Genomic DNA, 18504 nt, shown 5'->3' with positions numbered 1-18504 from the left:
TAACAGGAGTGAAACTGTATCTTTTTAGGCTAAGTTGGGGTGTTCTTATGCTTGTTTTTATTGTTGGTGTGGTGGTGTTTTATGTTTTCTTTTTGTTTTCTTTTTTTTTTTCCCCTAATATTTTTGCCTTTTATTATCCAGGATTTTGTTTGGTTGGGGATTTTTATTCATGTATTTATTTGCTTTGCTGTCTGTACTCTGTGTAGTGATTGTGCACCACTGGGCTATGTTACAAAAGGTCTGTGTGCCACATAACTCTCAGAAGTGCAAATACTGTAAGCCCTCAAGGGAGTTGTGGACGTGTAGGACAATGTAGAGCTGTCTGAGGATGGTGGCCTGGAGGTGGAACTTTCACAAAGCAAATGTTTAATTTCATGTGCTATGGCTAAATGATGTTTTGCAATTCATGAGACGCATTTAATCAAAGCATGTTTCAATGCATGAATTATGACTTGACTAGGTGCAGAGAAGTTACTTTTGTAATTGGTAAAAAGCCTTATTTGAGTTTAGGCAGAAAATAAGCGTGGACCTTGAGGTCCACACTCTACGACAGAGATAGGTACCTAACTGGACAGTTGGATACCTCTGTCTCAACCTAAAATTTCTTTGTAAGTCAAGCACCAGTGTTGCTGGAATAAAGACAGCAAGCATAAGCATTACTGAGATCTTCTCCTAGGATGACCCTAGGGACTTTTCTTGTATTTTCTTTTACAACTCAGCATAAATTGAGGTATCTCAAAACAGCTACAGATATAGCAGTTTTGATGTCCCTCCTTATAGCATTTTATTTACAATATATGTCAGCAATACTAAATTGTACTTCAAAACTAAACGGTACTTCATTTCTTCATTTTCTTAAATAACTTTTTTTAATATATTTTAGGAGATAAAGGAGTTTGTTTTTTTTTCCCTCACTACTTCATTTATATAGTTCCCTCTCATGTAAACAAAAACCAGTCTCAAAACATATATGATGGTATCTTTACTAATGTATTTTCAAAAAAATCGTCCATGTCCCCTACCATGTTATACTAACTACGTGAAGAACAGGATCACTCAGTGGCATCAGACTAGGAAAAAAAGTAGTAATGTTTACAGAAAGTATGAAATTTTTTAGTTTTAAATACTATTTCATTTTATTAAGTTTTTTTTTTTAATATTCATAGTTATTGAATTCAAATTAAAAACATTCTACGGTTTTGTTTCTTTTCCTTTTATTGTAAAGCAGATTACTAATATATGTCTGCGACTTTTAATTAAAGTAAGCAGAGCTTTTTCCAGCAGGAAGAATGAAAGCCCAGTGAATGGTTCACCTTGAAGGTTTTTTTTTCCTTTATATGTAATTTCAGATGCTGCACAACAAACATGTGATGGTCCGTGTTGGAGGAGGATGGGAGACTTTTGCAGGTTACTTACTGAAGCATGACCCGTGCCGAATGCTGCAGATCTCTCGAGTGGATGGGAAAACTTCTCCAATTCAGAGCAAGTCTCCAACCCTCAGGGACATGAATCCAGACAATTATCTGGTTGTTTCTGCCCATTACAAAACCAAGAAGGAGATTAAGTGAAATAAGCTTCTCATGTGATTGGGACTCTATCTATGTAGGTCCAAATTATTTTCTCAAGTGTAGCAAAGTTAGTTTATGCTTTAAAAGGACTTCAGAAACTTTCAGACTGGAAATGGCAACCCATTTTGAAGATCTTTGAATTGTAGAAATATTTATTTCTAGTACTGTATCTTTTATAGCAAATTACCCTTGCTAGGCTAATTACTACAATCAGATAAGAAATAGACATATATTTTTAGCCAAATTATTACTCTTTAATACGTGAATGTATACTTAGAGTTACATAAAGGAGTGGATCCTGTTAAAGGAAGAAAATACATAATACAGTATATTTGTATGAAAATCTTATGACATTGAATCCGTGACTGTTAGACTAGTTGAAATATATATATGCAGGTGGAAAATTAGTATTTGTGGAAATTATTTGGTAATGCCTCTTGAAATGAAATCAGAATTGACTATTATTATGGGTTGCAAGATTTTCTTAAGCAATAGAATATAGAGACTTGTTGCATGCCAAACAATTTCCCAAAGTGATTACTTAAAAAAAAACATAAAATAGCCCAAGAAGAAAGACCCACAACCCTTCTACTCTTTAAAACAAAAGGCAATACCGAGTGCTAGATCCGCACGTAGATCCTTCCTCTTTCTGACAGAGTTGCCCAATGTAGAAGCAGAACGAAGCTGAGAGGTTGCCCCTTCCCCTGTCAGACAACAGAGGTGGCCAGCTGTACTAGCAGGGTGGTGTTTTGCAAGCTGTGAAGGGAAGCAGTAAAAGATGCATGGCCCTTCTACCCAAGGAGGGGCTTCAGAAGAGACTAGTCCCTCCTCCATCACAAAACATTATCCTCTTCTTGAATGTGAGCTTTTCCTTCCCCTTATTTTTCATTCTATTGGTCATGCCAAATACAAAATATTCATTATCCTGTCAGTAGAGTGATTCACATTCTTGGAAATCATTCACACACCTCTAAAATAGCTAAAGACATATTGGGGCTTAGTTCATAATTTTGGCTACTTTTCTTTGTTTATATTTGGTAATTTATGTGCCTTATAACTTCCTACAAAAAATCATTTTATAGGATTATTTCACTGACTGTATAAATTTGAGCAGAACTCAGTTGTTTCATTACAAATAAACTTTTTTAAAATACTCATATGTTTTCAAAGTCTTGTTTGGTATTTGTAACCTGTATTCCTGCACTTTGCTGCTACTGAGTAGATGCCTATAACGTAGAACTGCTTGCTAACCTAATAATAAGGTAAACAGCAAATGGTGGTGCAAACATTTACTTACGACAGATAGCACAGAAAATACTTGGATTTTGTTTAGAATTAATTTTCCTTTGCAGGGAAAGAACAGAATCAAAAGTGTTCCTGAAGTGTTTTTGTTTTGTTTTGTTTTGTTTTAAGTATCAACTGTTATTTTTCTGTACTTTTTAATTTTAATAAATACCTTTATAATCTGCTCCTGTGGTCTTAAAAATTAAAGGCAAGATTTCTATTGGCTACAGCAAGACAGGCTCAAGACCTTGTTCCTTCATGCTCAATGCCTTACTAAAACCAGCACTTCTTATCACACATCAGTACAACCATCCTACCTTACTACCTATAAATACCTGCTAAATACTAGCAATACACAGTTGCTTGGTGCACAGTACTAAATAGCAGTACATAACTCTAAACATGTTGCTGGAAAGAAAACTCGTAGACTTTTATTCTTATTTTAAGCTATTTTCTAGGAAAAGTAAACATATACTTGAGCAGTAAGTCCTTCAAAAGGCCATAGGAAGACACAAATCTCATAGAAACAATATATGTAGCCCTAAAAGCAGTAGGGAACAGACCATAAGCAGCACTAATTTTTGTTTTGTTTTGTTTTCAAAAAAGAAAACAAGGAAGCACAGCTAAAAAAAGAAAAAAGTTCCTAATATATGCAGAGAGATCTGTTTTAAATGAACAGAGAAGAAAAAAAAAAAAACTGGAAAAAGTGTCAGATGTTTACTTTGTAGTCATGGTTACTCTTTTAAACATAAATAGTTGTTGTGTTTCCATCATCCATATTTAAGTTTACATTACTATATTTTCTATAACGTATTGGAAGATACGTACATGTTAATAGATTAAGAACAGACATTTACAATTTTATATATATATGCTATACTTAGATTTATTTTAACGTTAAGCATCAACAAATAATCCCAGTAAATCCAAACCGAGATTTTAAATTAAAAAAAAATAAATAAATAATAAACTAAGGTATGCATTTGGACTGTAGCTACCAGTCTTTTTTCATTTAGGGTACTCAAGCATCCTAAAATCACATTAAAGCACTACTTGACCTAAAACTTCAACCTAATTGGTGGCATAATAGGAGCCCTATAAAGGATTTTTTTTTAAAGTACTGCCTGCTACTACCTAACTGGAGTAAAAGGTTTTCAGGTGGGGCTTCTGTCATTTGATGCACCTGGGATGGGTGTGGAGCAAGGAGAAGGAAGTTAAAGCAGGAGAATCAATAAAATCCTGCAGTAATGTAACTGCTTTTGGAAAGAGGGGCTGGAGGTATCTTATTTAGAAGATAAGTGTAGTTCATTAGGTAAGTGGTGTTTTATTATTGTACTAGGCTCTGAAGCAATGTTGAAGTTGTTGAGTTTTTTTGTGGTTTTCTTTGTTCAGAGGAGTTAGGAGTCTGAAATTCACGTTACAAAGTTGAAGCTGAGCACCCACATCTTGCTGAAGGAGTTACAGCGCTTATTGTTTGCTAGCATGGGAACAGAACAGGTTTCTTGAAGAATGTTATCTGTAGAGGGGAAACAAAGTTGGTCGTTAGTTATTCTGGATGATACTTAAACTTTCTGTGGCGTGGTGTGTGGCTAGTAAGGTATCTTGCATAGATTCCTAGGAGACTGAACTGAATATCAGTGTACCACCAGATACTCTGACCTGCAGCGTATCAGATGTGCAAACGTTCTTTTGTATCCTGAGCAAGGCCTGTTGAGACTCTGAAATAGTTCCTTGTTACAACAGTAAGTAGCAAAAAGCTGAAGTGTTGACACATCAATGGAGGTTGACAGTAAGGAAGAGGACCATGTAGTGACTTTAGCTCAACTTATCATCATGTAACTCTGCAGAGTGTGAATGTCAGGGAGGCTGAAAGTCTTACGAAGCTGAGCTACTCTCAGCTGGACCAGAGCCTCTTCCTGAAGTGTGAGTTGGGTCATGTAGAAGACAACACGGAAACACTTTTTAGCTGTGAATAAATAATGGTGGTAGAACTCAAGATGATAATCAGCATAAGATGGCTTTTAAAAAACTATTATCATATAATGTCAAATAAACATCATAATTCTGGGAACAATTCAGAAATAGCTTTGAAATGTTAATTGTAACACCTGTTAATGTTTATTGCAGAATGTACCTTATGTTACCTTGCTGTTCATATTCTATTTGTCTTTTTTTTTTCCCAAGCAGATTTATTTATATAATTGAGTGGGGACAGTACCTTATTGTAGTGATAATTGAGCCTTCATTTGCATTACCAACTTTTCTTTTTTCCCCCTCTCCCAACAGCAACTTAAGAGATAAAAATTCTATGGTAACCAGCTCAAGGGCTCTTGGTGGGGATGAGTGAAAGAGTGAGGTGTGAATATATGTGTGGGAAGGTATAGCAAGCTTCTTATAACTGAAGACGCAACACTGAATTCATTATATGTGTTCATTTCAGATCAGTGAGATGAGCTGTTTGCCACAGCACGGTGTTACAGCAGCATCTGCTAGAGATGCTTACGAGGGTTTGGTTCTTCTGGGGCTTATATTGTGTACTGCCGTGTTGGCTGCTGACTGGGAAGGAAGCCAAGTGCCTTTGCTTTGCTTGTCTCCTACTTTCTTAGCCTGTGGGTATACTGGGGTCTAAAGTAAGGTGAAACAGACCTTTAGGATCATGCAAACTTTTATGGGGCTGGAGAGGTTTTTCCATCCCAGTCCAGCTGCTGGCACCACTCGTACCTGATGAGCTTTGTCTCCATGATTGAATCTGTCAGGGTGCCCAAACCACATGCTGAAGCCATCTGTTTGGCTAAGGGCTCCCAGTGGTGCTACCTGCCTACCCATGGGGAGCCACAGCTTCCGTGTCCTTGCAAACCTCAGCAAGTCCTGCCCCAAACGTTCTCTGCCTGGAATCAGTGTATCTGTACAATACACAGTAGCAGATGGTTTCATTCTGTAACTATTGCTGCAACGACTATCCTATCACTCAGTTTGAGCCCTTTGATGTCAGTTCAGGAGCATTGTTTTCTGAGTGCCAGGATTTATTTTTTTCCAAGTGTTTTTGCAAGAAACTAAAAATGCTTTCAGAAGGTAGGTGGAAGAGGTGTACTCATAGTGCTGTAAATCAAACAAGATATCAACCACCTAACTCATCTGAATGTTTTTGAACGGTTTCTGAAGGGAAGTGAATTGATAGGAATGGAGGAAATAAGGACCCAATTCCTATTGAGTTTAATAGCTACTTAGTGCAGCACAAAGTGGTAACAAAGAGGGGCAGTATCTGTTTTCTCCAAGTAGAGAGCAGCCTGAATCTGTGTAGCTTTTGGCTTTACCACTTAATAGCACTCTGTAGGTAACTATAAATTGTATGCTACTGAACTGTAGTACGTCTTGCTTTCATTCTGATCTGGCATTAATGTTATCAGAAAACTTAGGAAAACAAGAAGTGTTTTTATTCACCCAAATCATTTCCCAGCTTAGGTTCAGGCTGCGATCACCCAAACAATCAAGTCAGTATGGTGCAGAAAGCTTTTTTTAAAAACAGTTTTATCACTTGGTGACTTGTAATACAGAATAACAGCGCCCCAAATCCTCTCAAGTTTTTCTTTGCTGTAGGAATGAATTTCATGTTCAAAACCAGGTCACTTAAGAAGCATGGACATATCTCCTATTTAGTGAAGGGATGGACAAAGAAGCAAGACTTGCTTCCGTGGTAATTCTGGGTTGCAAAATCTCCTTTAAACACAAGGTCCGCTCAATCAGAGGTGATCTAATTTTTGTTTATTCCCATCTTCCAGAAACATTGCCAGGCCAAGTGCCACAAGTAAGCCAGTTGTTTTGGCTGGACCATGAATCAATGACAAGTGGTGTGGATGTTCAGCCAGCTTGGTTATCTTTAAAATAAATGTAGAGCACTTTTGCTGGTCCAGATGACAGTACCTGGAGCAGAATAGGCTTACCTTGACCTATCTATAGCAAGTGTGGCTAGCACGTCGCAGCACACTAGCATGACAACTTCACACTGCAAATACCTCTTGTTTTGACAAAGAAGAAACTTCAGCAGGTGTCCAGGAATCATAACTTACTTGATGAGGTTATTATGTTGGTTTCCATGAAAATCTTCGTGATCACAATTCAAGTACAGACTCTCTGTTAGGTCAGCTTGCTGATCTTCCCTTATGGTTTTAGGGGAGCAATAAGATGGAGAGTGAGAAGTAAAATGTGTTAGAAATATCCCAAATGACAAGCCCCAGTGCTAAGTATCACCTATATATCTCTATAGGACATCAAATGGGACAGATGTTGGATTGAAATTCACATTGCAAACCTTTTTTTATATCCTTTATTACATCTCAATGCATTTTCATTAGAATTAATTGGTCATAGTAATGTTTTTTAAATGCAGTGAAGAGAACAAGTGCAAACAATCAAAGGAAAATACATGTATTCATCATCTGCCAAGGACACAACTTCTTAACCCTAACAATATCATATTAACATTGTAAGGACTATATTCTTGACTCAATTATGAAGGTTAAGCCAGGAAATTCCCTGTGTCAGGACTGAGCTCCTAAGATGATGTGAGACACAATTTGGGAAGTAAAACAAGTATCTAGTTCAGGGAAGATGAAAAGCCAACATAGGTCAAAATGGGGTCAATGACATGCTGAGCCAAACTTAATGCTTTTCAGGAAAAAGAGGAGCCAGCTTCTTAACGTTGATCATGCTGCAACAAGCTTTCCTTGTCTGTGAAAACAGGGGCTTGAGGTCACTAGTTATACCATAGTTTAGGTAGCTCTAAATAATCCAAGGCAGCTTCACATTTGGGAAGAGAATTACAGACATTCCTGAATACAGAAGAAAAGCAACAGAGCTTCAGGCGTTTGGCCAATGTTAGTGCAGTGTAACAAACCCACCCAGATAGTACAGAAATTTCAGCAAATGAACCAGCCAACAGATGACATAATGGGTCTCTTGCTTTTTTTCAGTCACCTGAAGTGCAGCACTGCCCTCTTGTGTTTAAAAGGAAAAAAACAACAAAACAATGAATTAACTGTTTTTAATTTTGTTTTTGTTCCAGTATTCCTTATAAATACTTATGTTTAAGAGAAATTCACATCTGAAAGTGAGGAGAACGATTATTAGACTCACAATAGAACAGCTTTCTTGCTGTAAGTATACAGGGTTTATAAAGGTATTTTATGCAGTGTCAAAAGGCTTCAGTCTGTAAGGGCCTATCATTGAGTCTGCTTTAGTTGTTTGTTTGTTTGTTTTTAAAGGCACTAAATCCTTAAGCAGTTCACAAGTTATTAGAAAACTGAAAAGAAATATGGTAAGCTACATATCCAAATACATATTTATGAACTCCATTTTATATAAGGAGTTGGAGAAAAGTTTAATTGTAGAGCTCAAAGTAAGTGTTGAACGTCACGTGGGCATGTGAACTCTGCCTAAGCTGGCCATAAACATAGATGTACCAACTGACCAGACAACATACACACAGACTGACTACAGGGTCAAGACATCACTTCTACGTGAGAAAACCCATCTCACTCCCTTGACAGGGAACCAATAAAACATGCACACAAACAAAAGTTGGCCAAAATCTAGTGTTCAGAGGCTTGAGCTCTTAACTTTCTTAGTACACAATTCCACAACTGCCCTCCTGCAATGGCAAAGTACTGCTGAGTCTTCATATGCAAACAGCAAAAGCCACATGATGAGTAAGTGCCACTCGGCTGCAGAAACTGGCAAGTTACTGGCAGTAAACATCGATCTTCTCTCCAGAAGTCATACTTCTTTATCCAACCTGCCACTAAAGAAAAAAACAACAAAATGCACCACAGGTTTGCATGAAGCTTGGGGGGGGGGGGGGGGGGAAATACCCACACCACAAGGTTGTATTAAGACCAACTCCCTTGTCTAATGCAGTTTATATCCAGTGAGTGGTCGACACAAAGCTCGCCAGTGGTGGCATATGTGAACTCCCACCCACAGTTTCACTGCTATGAATGCCCTCATATCCAGCAATAGGGGGAAGAGATAATTACTTACAAAGCTTGTGTTTCAAGAAATGGATCCACCTATTGCCCTGGAGAGCTCCTGCATTAAGTTTCCACCTGGTTTTCTGAGAGTTTATTTAGAAAAGTGGTAGCAATAGCAGCAACCAAGTTTATCAGTAAATATGGCAGCATTTTACATTTTTTAGGAAGAGAAAAAGAGAGTTGAAACCCCAAGCAATTACTGTACTTAGTTGAATGATATTCTGTAAACTCTGAGCCAAGAGAGCGAGTCTCAAGAGGTACTGAAAAGGGACACTGAGGTCAGGGAGGAGGTTCCCCAATGCTGAGAGTACCATAAAACTGAAGAGAAGCAGATCATTGGTGCAGAAACTGGGAGAAAGACAGAAAAATAAAGCTCTCTGCCATCCTTGCATCCCAGAAATGAAATCTGCTTGAGAATACACGACACATGCTTCGATTTCTATTCCATTTCCCTTTCTCTTTTTTTTTTCTTGCATTATTCAATCTTGTAGACAACAATAGAACAAAATTGGATTTTCGACAGTGAATATCAAGACAGTTGCATTATACTGTTTCATCTTTAAACTTACTCTCAGTCCTCCTTCTCCTCCAGAACCTGAAGCTGCAATTCTTTTTTCTATTTCTTCCTGTTTCTTTTTCTTTTGCTCTAAGGAATAAGTGCTCTTAATACCTCGAGAGGAAGCCTGCGAGAAAATATTTGCATAACATCAGTTATTTTTATGGATAGAAGCCAAACTGCGAGTCTTGGCAACAGTACCTTGTGAACTCTGGTCTGCATGTAAAGATGGAAACAGTAAGTAATGCTACCATGATGTCAAACCAGACTTTCTAGGGTACTTCTTTATATTAAGTGCTCTTGTTCTTGCAGCTATGTGAGGGAGTTCTAGTTTGATATTAATATATCCCGGTGAACATACTTGAATGCAATTAAGTGTACCCAGTTTGCATCCCTTAAGACACAAAGACAGAACTTCACTTGCCCAAAAAAAAAGCCCTGGGCTTTTGGTTTGTAGTTTTTTGCAGTGTCAGGGCCTCTTCTTGCCCTCATGAACAGACTTAAGTGGGAAGAGACAATTTTGACAGGTAGAACTTCTAAGAACTTCAGCTGTTTAATCATCCATTCATGTTTTTCAAATCTTCTTGTCAAATGGAGATGCTACCAAACACCCTGGTAAAAGTTTATCTTTTTTTTTTTTTTTTTAAAGAGAGAGTAACTGAGTGATACTTGTATTTTCTTTAATAGCCTAATAGCTACCACAGAACTTCAAAGCTATCTGCAACCCAAGTTGCTTCGTTTCTCCTTCCTCCCAGGAAACCATTTTAGCCATTTAAGAGCTAGATGAGGACTTCCTTCTCTTATACACTTCTCAAAAGTATATTTTAAGCAGCTATCCTCAAAAACAAAAAAAAACACATGAAAGCGTTTGAGACTACATGTGGATTGCTTTTAATACGTAGTCTGAGACAAAAATGAAAAGTAACAATTTCTACAGAAAGGCTCTGAAGTGTCACTGCTGTTGCTTCAATTACTTATGAAACTCCCTCAAGACCAGGTCAATGTGGTCGCCACCAATAATAGTCAATTCTTAATTTGATATATAATTTCAGTAACACAGAAGTAACACGTGACTCTCTCTTCATAGATCAGCTGTGTCTTCAGGATATACTTTTTCCTTACTGTCAATTTTGTATGGTTCATCTTCTAGCAACTTTCTTGAAAAGTAAGGATAGGAAGATGGGCTAGCTGGTTCTAGCCACTCTGTTAGATCAATGACATTCTACCTCTTGAAGCTTTAAGTATATTGAAACTGTTAAAACCTAGCAGCCTTAAAAAGATGGAAGACTAAGTACATACTTTTACCCTGATAGAATTTAAGCTAAGAAATACATTTGGTTGTTTAAGAGATGTAAAACGTACTGTAACTTGAAATTGCCATTGCAGCAGTTGTATGACAACTCTAGTTCTCAGTATTTCTGTCTCTTGCTTTCAAGTCTTATAATGTGTGAAAAAGTAACGGTGAACTTACTCTTCAATTGCTTAATGGTTTTCAAACTCTTAAAGAACTTTTTCCATCCAAACAAGCTCAGTTACCTTGCAGTGGTCTTTGAGTACTTACCTAGCTGCACAATCTAGTGTAAGTGTGTGTATATATTTAAGTATGGAGGTAAAATATTATCAGTACTGTGAAAACTTCATGACAGTGCCCACAATCCAACACGATATCTGGTGTTCCTGCAGAAGCCCTAGCTACTTTCCCTGTAAACCAGCTACCCAAATATATTCTGAATAAATAGCATTTAATCAGGCGTTACCTCCATCTGCCTCTTCTCAGCAGCTTCTGCTAGCTGTCTTCTTTTTATTTCCTAAATAAAATGTGAAAGACAGTGAAATTCTATTCCAATACAGTCTGTACCTTCTTTTAAAAGTCTGAATTTTTAAATGACTCAAATCTGTACTGCAAACTGTCACAAAATGCCAACCTTATGTCAATTAGCATTGTTCTTACCTCCACTGCAAATGTGGGAGAACAAAATGTTTTTAGTGACTAATAGGCTACAGGAGCAGCTGCTGACAGAGCTGCAGTCCAACCCTCCCCCCCTAGAAACCTCTATGGGGCTTTCACTCCCCGAAAAACAAGGCTGTAAGGAGAAGACAGTGATAAACGTCCTTGGGGAAGGTAAAGAAGGGGTTGTCGTACTCTTCCTGGCTAAAAGCCTCAGGTGGGGAGTGGAAGAGGGAGGACAGGGGTAACCATTCCTGCAGCAGCTCCAGTCACTACAGCCTAACCCTGACCCCGTGAGGCTGGGGGGGAGCCCCCAGCCCTGTGTTCAGGGCACCCGCTGCGTTTCTTCCCTTGGCGGGGGAAAAGGAGCCGCGGCCCCGGGGCCGCCCAGCACGGGGGGCGGACACAGGCGGCGCGGCCTCCAGTGTGGGGCCGGGTCCGGGCGGCCCAGGCCCTTCCTGCCCCGCGGGGGCAGCGCCGGGCGCGGCCTCCATGTTACAGAGGAGCCCTCGGGCCGCTTCCCGGCGGGCCCAGGCCCGCGGCCGCTGGGCCTCACCGCGCTCGCAGGCGGCCGGGCCGGGCCGGGGGGGAAGCGGCCGGGCCGTACTCACCGGGTCGGGCGTCTCTACCACGTCCTTGACTGCGCCCCCCAGGCAGGGCAGGCAGAGCCCCATGGCGGGGCCCACCGCCGGCACGGCTGGCGGCGGCCAGGGAGGAAGAGGAGGAGGAGGTGGCGGCGGCCCCGCCTGCGGCCTCCGCCCGACGCCGCGCTCGGGCAGGGCCCGCCCCGCCTCGAGGCCGTGCGGGGCGGCCGGGGGCGGGCATGGCCGGGCGGCGGGGCCGGGGTGCGGCTGGGGCCGGCGTGCGCTGCCTCTACCCGTGGCTTTCTCTCCCTGGCCCTGGGAGCCGGCCCTGCGAGCTCTACCAGCTTCTGCTGCGGGGCCTCCGTCCTGGGCAGCGGCAGCACCCGGAGCTGCTGCGGTCCCTGGCTGCTTTGTTGGGTCACTGACAGGGTGAACTGAAGAGGTGTTGAAATCACAATCGGTGACACCACCTGAGGAAGGAACTGTCTCCGTGTAGCTAATGTCCAACCGGTGCTGGCAGGCTTGTAGTCATCCCTCTTCAAAGGATAACAGAGTATTCCAGTTCCAATTTGTTCATGACATTAACGTCAATCCCTATTCACTTAAGGACACAAAAAATAAATCCTTCAAAAAGTAAACTACATTACCTTCATTGTATTAGGGCAAGAGGGACAGTAGTCTAATTAATTTCCAGATCGCTCTGCTAAACCTTATACAGGATTTGGAGTTTACTGAAAGTATGCTTAAATGAGAAGTAGCATTTCATTTCCTGGTGTTAGGCTGCCATCCACTGGCCTTGAGCAGGGACAGGCTGCTTCCACACTGGGAACGTGTATTTTTGGCAAGAAGGTGTTGATGATATTGATACTGTATGTCAGCAGGGGGCTTCCTGGGATCAGTAGAAAGCTCCTGAGGTCCTAATTCACAAACCTGAGACAACTTCCCTCTGACCAGACAAAATTGTATTTAGCTGTCAGTGATAAAGCAAAATTCAGATTGAAGCATTGAGCCACATTATCAGGAGTCATACGCATATGAGAAGTAGTAATACTTGGTGATCTTTAGCTAATGCACAGTGCCAGTTCTGTCTGAATATATTGGCTTGGCCCAGCTGTATGTTCCAATGCTTGGCAGCCCTTTGGTGCTGTCACGCGTGCTATTGTGAAATGAGAACTTGAAAGTCTCTGGTTTCTGCTGTCCGTAGCACTTCTCCCTATTCCTCCCAACTGGCTTGGTTGGCACTCCCAGGTGAAGCAATTTCTGAGAGATTTCTGATGTAATTTCTGAGAAATTAGCATAAACTGCTAAATGGGATGGAAGCAAGACGCCAGCATCTGCTAGATTTCTAGAAGTGTCAGAATAACTAAAGCTTACACCAGATTTAGTGCGGTCTAAAGATTGCTTTCACTTCATGCTCCAATACGATGTTGGTGGGGTGTCTCAGAGGTCCTGTTGAAAGCTGATGGTGACATGCCTGTTGCTAAACCCTTAAATGCTCTGGCACAATCTTAGCTTGCAGCGATCTCATCAGTGAGCACAGCAAGTGCTTTCGTGCGTGGCGTTTTGCTAAAGAACATAGCACACTCACACATGTGGAAGGTACACCAGGAGCGGCAGTGCAGGATGGGGATGGTACTGAGTCTCACAGCCCCCTTCTTGTGCTGAGGCAAGATCTATGGCTATCTCATCGTGCAGCTTTCAGCCCTTTTTGACTTGCATGTAGAGCTGCAGAAAAGATTATTCACTTTTCTTTGTTTATCATTTATGTTCATCTTGAGGTGCATTTTCCTATTTTAATATTTTTAAATGCTCACATCCTTTAGAAAGCTCCTAGTTGTAGGTGAATTAGCACTTTATGTTGGATTCAGCCTTTTGTCCCTTTTGAAATGGTTTGCTGTGCTTTGCTTCAGGAACTGCCATGCAAACCTCTTTCTTCCGTGCTGGCCTTGTTTCCCTGTGTTTCCTGATACTGAATTTTCCTAAAGTCTTTTCCTCTTTCCTGTATATTCTTTCTATTCCTTTTTCTTAAAATGTTCCTACCTTCTCTTTTGTCCTAGTTATTTATGGTAGCTATGGCATTACTCTGTTCAACAACATTTCCTGAACTTGCATTTGTCTATACATCCCTTACCAGGGGTTATGTGAAGAGTGTTAGAAGTACTCTTCACAAACAATGCCACATCTGTGCAGTTTCTTTCCTGTCTCAGTGCTATTGAACCAAGTACTTATTTTTGTGTCCATGTTCTTGTCCTGCCATTTATTCCATGAGTACACGATGTCATGTGTTACTGTAATTCTAGTTCTTGTGTCTGTTCCCTGCAGCTCTAATTAGCCATCAGAGAGGATTATTGTGTCGCTAAATGAAATACTCTGAGCAAGTCACAGCATGGCCCTGGGCTTTCTGAAGTGAGCATCAGAAGTGTGGCTGTTTTCCTGGGAGACTGGTCAGGCTGGAGGGAGGGAGCAGGAGGCTCACCTGCCTCCCTCCCTCCTTTGCGGGCGGAGGCTGTCTGCAGGAGGGCACAAAGCTGCAGCAGCGTGGCCAGCCTGTGGTGCTCCACAAGCTGTGGCATGTTCTGGGGTGTTATGATTTAACTTGGTGCTTTGTAATGTTATTGTTATCATTTCTGAGCTTTCAAGGTGCTATGGTTTTATAGTCGTATGGATTAAGCAATTAAGTGATGAGGGCTTGTCAAGCTTCAGGTTAGACCCCAGGGGTTCATGGTTGCTGCAGTCCCCTGTATACTCCATCAGTATCATGATAACCCCTGAATACAGCAAAAAGGTGTCTGTCTTGCCTACCAGGTTTAGAGGAAGATATAAACACCATTGAATAAGACTTCTCTGCAGAGAGAGAGAGCGCAGCTTCCTGGTAGTATGAACTGATAAGATATATAACTGAAAAGTGAATGGTCTAACCTAAACTGCACTTCTTTAAAATTGTGTGCATAAGGCACAGAGTGCTGGTTATTGAGAATTAGTAGGAAATATAGTACCAACTTGTTCTCTAACAAAGAATTTAAGGAAATTGCTGAAGTTTAAGGAATAACCTTTCAGTGAATTTGCCTAGTCTGAGGTCCTTTAAGAACTGATTTCTTCTTGAGGCTTCCTGGAATAAGCTTAAAGAAACCCTGAGTATGTATAGCTTAACATGAAAGCAACAGGATCTTTGTGTGTTTGGATGCACTGATGCTTGAAAATGACATACACATTGAAATTTTGGGAAATAAGGGCATTATTCAGGGGAGGAGTTAGCTTCAGCACGGGGCAGATGCAGAGCTCCCTGGCTTGAAGCACCGGGGCAGCTGGTTCCCCCAGCCAGGGGCACAACACGACGGTACGACTGAAACACAGAGCTGGCAGCAGGCTGAACTCGTCTGCATTGCCTTTGGAAGCGTTTCTGAAAACAAGCAGTGGTGATCAGCCATCTTTCCCATCCCTCTTAATCCTTCTCTTTAGTCTTTTCAGCCTAAACAGATTCTTTTCATTCTCTGGGAAACTTTCCCCTGTGCTGGGAGTGAGCAGTGCAGAGCATTGCTCTGCTCCTTGCCTGGAAAAGGGGTGACGCTCATTGTCTGTAAACAGCACAGCAGGGATTGCTCGACAGAGTGAAGAGTGCTCTTCTTGATTACAGATGGCAAAGCTCTTCGATTAATTGCACATTGAGGATTTATTGGCAGTGCAAGATCAGTAATATTAATGCCTGGTAGCTCAACAGTAACAGAAAACAGGGGAGGGTTTGGTTTGTTTTAGTTATTTTTTTTGTCCCCTTTCCCCACCCTGCCAAATGGTAGTGCTATGTGTTATTGCATAACACATTTGTTATGCAGTCACCTTCAAACGAGCAAACAAACCACATACTTTTAACGGTGACATTAACAGGAGTAGCATGTTTCCTGCAGGGGCTTGCTAGACTGATCAATTTGAACTTTTTTTTTTTGTTAATGTGATGAATAGTGTGTAGTGTTTTGAGTGTTTTGATTTATCAAAAAATACGTACGACAAATGTCTTTGACCTTTCTGCCGGTCTTTTTGTGGGTCATTAGAAGATCTGGCAGTTCGTTACGTGTTCATTTATAATAATTACGATGGTGTTTGTGCAAGAATGACATTGATAAAAGTCAGATTAAGATGCAATTAAGGCTCAAATTCTTTGTCTTTAAATCCAGCAGGTGGTACAATTGACACAAACATTTCCTGAATTTCCCAAATCTATATGCGCACCTTCGATTTGTTGTTGTGCTTTGATATTGCAGGCTGTGTGGCTTTGAATGGGAATGAGGACTGTACAATACTACCCATTAGATTTCTGGAAGTGTCAGAAAGTTTTTTTTGGAGAAGAGAAAAAAAAAAAAAAAAGGAAAATAAGAGTGAGTCCCAACAACGTATGCAAAAAGAAGAAAAACAACCAGAGGCATTTTTTATCCTCCACTATTGTGTATGCAATATAGGGCAGATACAAGGGAAGTGGCTTTAAGAACCCTGGCCAAATGATTTGAAGGTCGATAATGTACACTTACAGGGTGAAAATTATGGGGTAGTTAGTCTACCCCATAAATGCCTCTTTCTCTACAGAAGAACACCTCTTGAAGAGATGTTAACTGCCACAGTAATTGTAGTGCTGATCTTTTAATGTGGGAATTCACTGATAATGGAGAAATAATGGTGTTACTATTGTGTGTAAATCCAGAGAGAACCCCTTTCTGACTGAGAGTTTAACAAGCTGTTGTGATCATTTTATTAAAAAAAAAAAAAAAAAAAGGAAAGAAAACTTATTAGAGACCAAATTCTAGTTATTGGGAATAATCTCTGGAGTGCCTAGTTAGTTATCGTACCTCTCTTCCAGCTGATAACAATACTTATTTGACTTTTTTAAACTTCTTGAATCTTTCCTCAAGAAAAATGCAAAAGGCTGTAAGAGTAGCTGTGACTCGATCATAACTCTGATTGGTGCATCGGCAGTACTTGCTTTCACCATGCAATGTTTTTACAACAACGGAAGCATAGCCCCTTACGGGAAAGGCATGGGTCAGCTTAGTGCCACACTGTCTACTGGAAAAGTAATTGCAGCCTCTGTGGACATTTATATAAGCCTTTATGGCCATGATACGTTACTCCGTAGAAATTAGCCATCAGTTTAAATGACACTTGGAAAGGACTGAAGCTAATCAATACAAAGGCTCTCCCTGATTTCTGAGAGCATCCTGCCAGGGCCATGATGTTGCACAGATGGCCGTGGGGCTCCAGGTCTGATGGCCTCCACAGCAGCTCCACCAGGTTGGTCGTGCTTGTGGTGTCTCTTCTCTGGCTCTATTGTTGCATACTGCCATGCTCTGAGTAGTAAAGGGAAGGGGGAAATGAATTTCTGGTTGCAGAATAGTTCTCCCTGTGTAAGTGCCACCCCCAATATAGGAGTGACCTATTCCTACAAATATAGGAAAACCTATGCAGCCCTGTTAGTGAGCAACAAGTGAGGCTAAACAGGACCATTCCCCCAGCCATTCTTCCCTGTTCAGGCCTATGTAATGGGTCTGTAAAATCCGTATAATCCAGCCAGTAAGCAGACTAGCTGCAAGAACCAGGTGGGCTCCGCTATACCTTAGGCACACTGGATATATTCAAGTTGGCAGTGGTGCTGGTTTAGATCCTCAGCTGCTTTGTTCTGTCTCTTTCATTCTCGGCTGGTTCAAGGACAGCCATGTGCAATGGTCCAATGCATGCCAGAGATGCACTGTTTGTTAATTTATTACACCAGTGCTCAGGGCCTGCAAATCGTGTGGTTTTTCACTCATAACATTTTTCTTCTCTATGTAGACAGTGATTCCAACCACAGAGATCATGAAACTTTAAGACACCAACTTCATTCTCAACTCTGTTGGTAATTCCACCAAAGTCCTTGGTGTTTTAATAAATAAGGATCTGTTCTTACTGTTGCCAGACCAAAGTCTTAATTATAATATTTGACTGTGGGGCAAGAGAAAAAAGACAGTTGCATAGAATGAACATGGTTCAGTGACTTAGTATTTTGCCTGTTTTTATAGGACTGTATCTCAAGAGTTACTTCAGATAATAACTCTAGGTTTATGCCTGTCTTGAAACCAAAGACAGGAAAACTTCTAGCTATCGCCTGGTTTGGGACAGTTCAGAAAACTAACTAGCTGTGAAATCACTAGCTTAACATGAAACAAAACATTTTATGTACACGTATTGTAGAATATTAGCAGTAAAATAGTAATGACCTTTAAGTATTCACTATACTTGTATGTATGTCTTCACAAAACATAGGGAACCATATGTAAGGAGCATTTTAATGAAAATACTTGATGACAGTTTCAATGATATTGAGAACTAGTACATTCAAAAATTTGAGTTTTTTTTCAAGAATGTGGCGAGGCAGATTTTGTGAAAAATTGTTTATGACTAACCAGAGGAGGATGAATATGGTGTAGTGCTTGACTATAGAATACAGATGCAGATACTCAGTGATCACTTCATTATTTTCTGCAAATTTCTTTTTATATTTTAGCTTAGGGATTAT

At 40.6% G+C, this 18504-nt stretch overlaps 2 protein-coding genes across 6 annotated transcripts in view; one reads left to right on the top strand and one right to left on the bottom strand.

Annotated features, from left to right (window-relative positions):
- Window positions 1-2186, top strand: part of GAS2 (growth arrest specific 2) — a 99610-nt gene extending 97424 nt beyond the window's left edge. For all 5 annotated transcript variants that reach the window (XM_035550228.2, XM_035550225.2, XM_035550227.2 and 2 more), the window contains exon 8: window positions 1350-2186. In XM_035550228.2, coding sequence (XP_035406121.1) covers window positions 1350-1568 — 219 coding nt within the window. In that variant the 3' untranslated portion in view covers window positions 1569-2186. The remainder of the gene's footprint in view (window positions 1-1349) is intronic.
- A 4974-nt stretch (window positions 2187-7160) lies between these two features.
- SVIP (small VCP interacting protein) lies at window positions 7161-14539 on the bottom strand. The gene is made up of 5 exons (XM_035550230.2): window positions 14443-14539; window positions 11994-12400; window positions 11192-11242; window positions 9448-9561; window positions 7161-8649 (listed from the first exon to the last, which is right to left on the bottom strand). The coding sequence occupies exons 1-5, from the start codon at window positions 14537-14539 to the stop codon at window positions 8635-8637; spliced, it is 684 nt and encodes a 227-aa protein (XP_035406123.2). The 3' UTR covers window positions 7161-8634.
- Window positions 14540-18504: the final 3965 nt, after the last annotated feature.

This window comes from Cygnus atratus, chromosome 5, assembly GCF_013377495.2.
Source record: "Cygnus atratus isolate AKBS03 ecotype Queensland, Australia chromosome 5, CAtr_DNAZoo_HiC_assembly, whole genome shotgun sequence".
Lineage (NCBI taxonomy): Eukaryota > Metazoa > Chordata > Aves > Anseriformes > Anatidae > Cygnus > Cygnus atratus.
This window is presented reverse-complemented; position numbering and strand designations above follow the sequence as displayed.